At 40.3% G+C, this 7,248-nt stretch overlaps 2 protein-coding genes across 2 annotated transcripts in view; one reads left to right on the forward strand and one right to left on the reverse strand.

Moving 5' to 3' along the window:
- The first annotated feature begins 57 nt into the window (after nucleotides 1-57).
- LOC119276537 (mitochondrial outer membrane protein porin 4-like) lies at nucleotides 58-3,743 on the forward strand. The gene is made up of 6 exons (XM_037557620.1): nucleotides 58-252; nucleotides 391-458; nucleotides 2,459-2,569; nucleotides 2,676-2,765; nucleotides 2,845-3,053; nucleotides 3,158-3,743. The coding sequence occupies exons 1-6, from the start codon at nucleotides 174-176 to the stop codon at nucleotides 3,459-3,461; spliced, it is 861 nt and encodes a 286-aa protein (XP_037413517.1). The 5' UTR covers nucleotides 58-173; the 3' UTR covers nucleotides 3,462-3,743.
- A 649-nt stretch (nucleotides 3,744-4,392) lies between these two features.
- Nucleotides 4,393-7,248, reverse strand: part of LOC119276538 (alpha-amylase 3, chloroplastic-like) — a 16,150-nt gene continuing 13,294 nt past the window's right edge. The window contains exons 10-13 of the mRNA XM_037557621.1: nucleotides 6,590-6,839; nucleotides 6,048-6,170; nucleotides 5,001-5,168; nucleotides 4,393-4,898 (exon numbers count right to left, since the gene is read on the reverse strand). Of these exons, the coding sequence (XP_037413518.1) occupies nucleotides 4,740-4,898; nucleotides 5,001-5,168; nucleotides 6,048-6,170; nucleotides 6,590-6,839 (700 nt within the window). The 3' untranslated portion in view covers nucleotides 4,393-4,739. The remainder of the gene's footprint in view (nucleotides 4,899-5,000; nucleotides 5,169-6,047; nucleotides 6,171-6,589; nucleotides 6,840-7,248) is intronic.

Raw genomic sequence — 7,248 nt, forward strand, 5'->3', positions numbered from 1 at the left:
CCGCTCCCGTTATAAGTAGTGGCCTCCTTCCAGTTCCATCCCTCTCCGTCCCCCCAAAACCCACTCCGGACCCGATCGACGCCCCTTCCAAGCAGGGCCCGGTCGACGTCCCTTCTTCCAAGCCGGCCCCGGTCGACGCTCCTTCCAAGGCGGCCCAGGTCGACGCCCCTTCCATGGCGGCCCAGGGTGGCGCTCCTCCCAAGGCGGCCACCGGTCCCGGTCTCTACTCCGAGATCGGCAAGAAGGCCAGAGGTCAGGACGAGCGCGCGCTTCCCTTTTGGGTTACTTTCCAGGGGTTTTGTGGAATTTTGGTGCTGATGATTCTCGATTTGAGCTTTCTAAGCGTCCCCCTTTACTAATTTCTGGTTGCTGTCCTTGGTGCTTTTGCAGATCTTCTGTACAAGGATTTCACCACGGACCAGAAGCTTACCCTCACCACTTACGCCGCAAATGGAACTGTGAGTAGTAACGATCTCTGCTCGCTTTTCGTGGTTTCCTGTCATCCTGTGGAATGCTTGCCTCGCATGATTCGTTCATGTATGCGGCAGTTTGTAATTGTTTGAGTTGGATTCTAGATGGCTGCTGGGGTTTTCGTTTGAGGTGTTGTCTTGTGTACCGTGCATTTGGGAGGATCCGAGGCTTCGTTTTTGTTTTCTGCATTTTTATGCAGATTGGGGATGAAGTGCGTCTTCGCCAGCGGTCTGATAGGCTTTTGGGGGATGGTTCGATTTTGAGATGAGTTGGAGTGCACGAGATCTCAGACTGCCTTAAGAATAGTTGGTGGATGAGGCGTGATATTGGGCTTTTTTTTCAGTTCAAATCGTTGGTAGTCCCTGTCTCGGATGCTCTAGTTTATTATCTATGTTGCCCGTGAAATTTCTGTACCGGTGCGATGGTGCTACTAGTTGGAAAATTGGATCTTTTGTGGGTCTTATTGTGGTGGGCTAACGATACATGTGGTCATCTTTAGATTGAATTACTGTGTTCATGTTATGTCATATGGAATGTTGATTACAGGTTGGATAGAAATTGCAATTTTCCTGGTTTCAAATTTGAAGTGAAGCTGTATGCAAGTGTTTTTGGTGTGTGTGCATTGTGACATGCATATTGATGGTTTTCATGGATTGAAGCTGTATGCTTGATGAAAGTGGCATTTGGGGTTGGATGTAATAGCTAGTGAGGAGCATGATGCTTTAGTATCTGCAGTTTTCACTTTTCACCAAGTAAACCTAGACCTGATATTAATTAGGTGTTATTCCCTTTATTCTGTGCCATTGTTCATCATTTCTTCGCCCTCCTGGTTTATTTAGTGTCTAAAAGTACGTGTTAATACAGAATTAATATGAACTGCTTTCTGATATTTAGGATTTGATGTCTGGTACCTTTGGGTGTTAACATTTTGGTTCAAGATCTGCTTGCACTCTACCTAGTTGTCCTTATTTTTGGTTTCAGAGATTATGTTTGCACCCAGATAAACTTCATGTTATGTTTTAACTGGAACTACGTCATGTTACTCAACAATGTAGGATTTCTAACGTGTATTTATGAACTTTCTTTGTTGATTATGGCCGAAGCCCCGCCCTGAATTAATAGGTAGGAGTAGATTATAAGATAGATAATCATTAGAGAGTTTGCAATTATAATGTAACAGTAAATACTAGATTACATTATTTGTATTGGTTTATTTTGGTAGGACCATTGTTAATATGTTAGTTCACTTTGTCTACTGCTTTATAGATACACATGCTGACAAACAACTGATTCAGTCACACTTTTTCATTTTTATATAGTCCATTGTTAACTGACACTGTCAAAATTTCAAAACCTGACAGTTCAGCGACACTTGGCTTGCTAGAAATCCTTATTTTTGGCTTCAGAGATTGTGTTTTCACCCAGAAAAACTTCATGTTATGTTCTTTAACTGGAACTACGTTTATTTAACTTATCAGTGTAGGATTTCTAATGTGTATTTATGAACTTGATCTTTATTAATTGTGAGTGAAGGCACGCTCTGCGAATAGGTAGATGAACATAGATAGTCGTGAAGGAGTTAGCAATTAGAATGTGATAACAGTAATACTAGATTCTAGAATTTGTATTGGTTTATTTTAGCAGGACCATGGTCGATACGTTAGATCACTTTGTCTACTGTTTTATAGATATATGTTTGCTCATTATGTGATACAGACTGACAAACAACTGATCCAGTCACACTTTTCAGTTCTTTTATAGTCCCTTGTTTACTGACACTGTCAAAATCCTAAAACCTGCTAGAACAGCTCTTGTTAGTACTTGGCTTGCTATAAAATTATGGCCTGTTGCTAGTCTTTATCCATTTTCTGTCCATACTCGTCTCATCTTTCATATGTCTGTAAAGTTCAGCTCCCGCTGTCTTAAGCTTTCAGTTCTAGGTGTGAACTATAAATCTGATAATATATTCTGTAATTTATCCCTATAGGCAATCACTGCTACAAGCACAACGAAAAAAGAAGCTATCCTTAACGAGATCCAGACCCAGTTTAAGTACAACAATGTCAAAGTTGATGTGAAAGCAAATTCAGACTCTCAAGTAAGTTTGTGGCTGTGTCCTTTTCCTGTCAAATCTTATTGTAAGGAAGTCTCAGATTCTGATGATGAACCAAGCTTAATCAATTGTTTCAATGTTTCCCTTTTAGGTGTTAATCACAACCACATCCGAGTTTCGGTACATACCAGGCTTGAAGAGAATTGTGACCATTCCTTTGACAAACCACACTCCTGCTAAGGTACCATCATTTTCCAGATTGGTTTGGTCTTTTATAGCTCAATAAAAATGATGTCTTTTACACTCTTACCTTCTTGCAGGCTGAGTTGCAATACTTCCATGACTACGCTGGAATCAGTGTGGGTTTTGGCCTACACTCAAAACCTCTGATTAACGTTTCAGCTCTGGTTGGCAACAAAGCTCTTGCTCTTGGTGCTGATGTTGCCTATGATAGTGCAACTGGGGATTTCACCAAGTGCAATTTTGGAGCGAGTTTCACCAATGACGATCTTTACGCTGCTCTGATGCTGTAAGTTTTTGCTTCTAAAAGACTCTTGGCCACTTCACCTTTCCTGCAATCTTGCATGAACTAGATGGGGGTGTGTATGAATGGTGGATGATTTCCCTTTTCAGGAACAACAAAGGGGATAGCCTATCTGTGTCTTACTACCAAATGGTGAGCAACAGCCAGGCCGCTGCTGGAGGAGAGGTGAGCCACAGCCTGTCGAGCAATGAGACCACCACCACCTTGGGGTTTCAGTATTCCTTGGACCCTCTGACGACCACGAAGGTGCGCTACGACAACCATGGCATGGTCAGTGCCCTCATCCAGCACGAGTTGAGGCCCAAGTCATTGCTCACCATCTCAAGCGAGTTCGACACCAAGGCCATCGAGAAGAGCTCCAAGATCGGGCTCTCGCTGCTCCTTAAGCCCTGATGATGATGATGATGATGATTATGCCGATCCCTTTAGGTTTAGGATGGGGGTGGTCGACTGGTAGCTTTTCATATCGCATATTATACCTGAGGAGGTCGTGTTTGGTGCGACTCATCTCGTTTCTGCAAACTTGTCCTCGCTTGGTGCCATTTTTTTATTTTTTTTGAGAATTAGTACTACTTGCCCAATGTCCGTCCAGTAGCTTGTTTTAGATGTTCGAAAGCTAAATCAGTGATTCTCTAAGTATTGAACTGAATCTCGTAAATGCCTCTATCTAGAAAATGCAAGTCCCGTTCCGTTATGCTATTATGCCTCCCCACAAAATTCTTGGATCCCTCTTGCTACTTACTTCCTTCGTTCCTAAATATTTGTCTTTCTAGAGATTTCAACAAGTGACTACATACGGAGCAAAATGAATGAATCTACACTCTAAAATATGTCTACATACATTCGTATGTGGTAGTCTATTTGAAATCTCTAGAAAGATAAATATTTAGGAACGGAGGGAGTAACATGCTGTGCAAGTGTACAACTTGTACTTGAATACACTAGAAAAACATGATATGCTTCATTTATTCTCGTATAAATCAAACAAAGTGACTTCAACCTTATTGTAAATGCACTATCTTACATATATCAGACAGAGTGGGGTAACCAATGTCCAGTAGCTTGTCCTCGCTTGGCGTCATTTTATTTTGAGAATTGGTACTACTTGCCCAATGTCCAGTAGCTTGTTTTAGATGTTCCGAGAGATAAATCAGTGATTCTCTAAGTATTGAACTGTATCGTAAATGCTTTTGGCCATCATATGCCTCTTATCTAGAAAATTCAAGTCCCTTTCCGTTATGCTATTATGCTTCCCCACAAAATCCTTGGATCCCTCTTGCTACTTAACATGTTGTGCAAGTGTACAACTTATACTTGAATACACTAGAAAAACATGGTATGCTTCATTTATTCTCGTATAAATCCAACAAAGTGGACTTCAACCTTATTGTAAATGCACTGCCTTACATATATCAGACAGAGTGGGGTAACCACTGCAAATAAGCATCAGGCAATTTGCCTTCAGTAGCAATGTTTCTGCACATAGATACAAAATATGTTCAATTGCGTACATATTAAAGCGTTGCTGCAGGGAAAATGCTTCCACTGCCATTGCAATCGCCTTTTCTCGGCACCACTAGTGACCAAGTCAGCCACTCCATTCTGATGCCATCTCTTCCTACCTGTATGCTATTAGTAGATTAATTATACTGAGTAGCGGTGCGACAAAGTCTAGGACGCCGCTTCCCAGATTTTGTAATCATGTCCCTCTGCTGCAACAATCCAGTTTATGGGACCAGTTGGTTCAAAATGTCCCGCGCCAATCTTCATCAGTAAATTCTCATTAATCTCGGCGGCATATAAATTCTGTTCTGCCTTGAGTATCTTGATCTACATACCGACATATACATATGACCAGAAATTTTAGATATTTGTTCATTGCATATATGGACATCAAGTGGAAGGGAGAAAAAAAGGTACACATTTTTATACCTTGCTGCGGCACTGAATCTTTAAGCGGCGTCTGATAGACATTAATTTGGCAATATCTTGCTGTAAGTGTGAGAAGATGTGATCATAGAAGACTGCAGGAGTGCCAGGATGTGTCAAGATATAGGCATAGCCTTGCATCTCCATACCATAGGGAAATCTCCAATGACCCTACAGTTATACCAAAACCCATGTTAGGAGTATCAAGATTGGTAACTCAGAGTTGAACCCCGGAGCACGTGCTTCCGGCTTAATATAAAACATTCCACATTGTCAAAATTATTGACAAAAATATTGCAAACACTTGTTATCTTGTGCCCTGTGAAAAAAGAGCAAATTCAATGCATACAAAGTTGCTAGAAACTATTCTAGCAACTCATTCTTCCTTTTTGTGAAGAACAGTTACTAACATACTTTGTCATGAATTGCTGTCAAAAAAAAAACTTTGCCATGAATTGCTGTCAAAAAAAATACTTTTCATGAAAATTTGCAGGTACATGCACATGGCTGAATTTTTTCCAGAATTTTATGAAACTTCAAAACATCCTCTTTTGAAAAAAAAACTGAAGGGTGCAGACTAGCTTGGGAGCACAAAATCTCACTCTTGGATGAAGACCTGTAGAAAAATTTGCAAATTCTTGCAGTTGGGGGGGAGGGGTGATCTTAGAACATAATTCATTTGTACAAGAATTCTCAGGATTCCAAATTTCAACAGCGATGGAGTAAGACAGGGTATTTTAGAAACCGTGTTTCAAAAAATAAATAGAAAAGGGAAACTGAGCAACATTAAGTAAATAAGAAAAAGGCAGATACACAGTGTTTATTACTAAGGTACATCAGATGGCAGGATACCCAGCATAGAATGGCAAAAGCTTTTGACTATTCCTGCACAAATACATTTAAGCCAGGATATGTCCACTTGCCCAAGGTTCTGTGCATACTCATACCAATATTAGGGAGATATGGCTAACATTGTGTCACATGCTAAACTTTTGGGGTCCATGCCCATGACACATTGATCCGTGCATATATAGAGATAATGTACTGTACCTGAGTAGATCCGGTGTCATGATTTTCTATAAATGTGACTGCACGTGAAGGCCACCAACCTAATACTCCAGGGGGGTTTCCTTTTTCATCGGACAAGCGCCAATACTCAGATCTTTCCAGTGCCTGTGCAACGCAAGGAAGTTCCATATTACAGTCGTATAGAAACAAAAGAAGAAACTAGAAGAAGAGTACACGATGTCCACCAGTACAAAAACAAACAATGGGTAAGACTAAGCACTAAAATCATTCATGAGTTAAATAGCATCAGGAAACCACTTCAGAACAGATTTATCAACAATTACTGGAATGGAAAAACTATGTAAAAGCAAGTTTAATTAACTAACATCATGATGGTTTTGCACCTGCATCTCGCGTTAAAATCAATAAAGAACTTATTGTAGAGAAAAATACTCAATCATCAATAACACTTACATGATCTTTCTGTAAAAATATATAAGACATGATTCAACCAAGCAGGCAGGCAATGCTTCACGAGCATATGGCAACAGAAGTTACTTGAACGAATTTCGCTGAAATCTTACCATATGAAGTATTCCCTTAGTAGTGACATCAAATGCACCAGCAGTTCCGTTTGTAGCATTTATCCAGTCAACAATTCTCTGCCTGTGAGCATCCTGGTTATAATCCATCTCACCATAAGTATAACTGAGAGAGTCCCAGTACTCTCCTACTGCAAAGTATGGTTCAGTTGCTTCCATGTAATCTTTGACATATCCACCCCAAAAGCCACGAGCAAAATCAAGTCTCCATCCATCATATCCAACTTCCTTTCTGCAATTCGAGCAGAACAACTATGAAAACATGTGATGCTGGCATTTCCGCAAAATTCAGGTCCAATTGTCTATAATTCAATTAATATCCTAAAGTTAATGGAAAATATACCAACACATTAAGATTTGTCAGCTTCTCACATATTGGAGTAGTGGGAACATCAAATGTTCTATCTCCAAAGGAAGGAACAGGTAGTATTTCCTAATAATGTGTCGCTCATTCAACAAACTATTTATGTATTAAAATTGTGGAATGTGTTGTGTGGGCTATGTGTCAGGCCATCTTGAGTTTTCTCCTCTTTCTTTTCTCAACGAAGCAGGCCATGTTAAGTTTGTTAGACATTCCTATCAACCAACTATCCGAAAAGACTGGTCTGATAGGAAGAGGAGATATAATATACTCTACTTAA

The sequence above is a fragment of the Triticum dicoccoides genome, chromosome 3B, assembly GCF_002162155.2.
Source record: "Triticum dicoccoides isolate Atlit2015 ecotype Zavitan chromosome 3B, WEW_v2.0, whole genome shotgun sequence".
Lineage (NCBI taxonomy): Eukaryota > Viridiplantae > Streptophyta > Magnoliopsida > Poales > Poaceae > Triticum > Triticum dicoccoides.

Coding starts and splice junctions, on each gene's coding strand:
- LOC119276537 (XM_037557620.1), top strand. CDS start 174: ATGGCGGCCCAGGGTGGCGCTCCTCCCAAGGCGGCCACCGGTCCCGGT. Junction 459..2,458: donor CTTACGCCGCAAATGGAACT/GTGAGTAGTAAC, acceptor TTATCCCTATAG/GCAATCACTGCTACAAGCAC. Junction 2,766..2,844: donor CAAACCACACTCCTGCTAAG/GTACCATCATTT, acceptor ACCTTCTTGCAG/GCTGAGTTGCAATACTTCCA.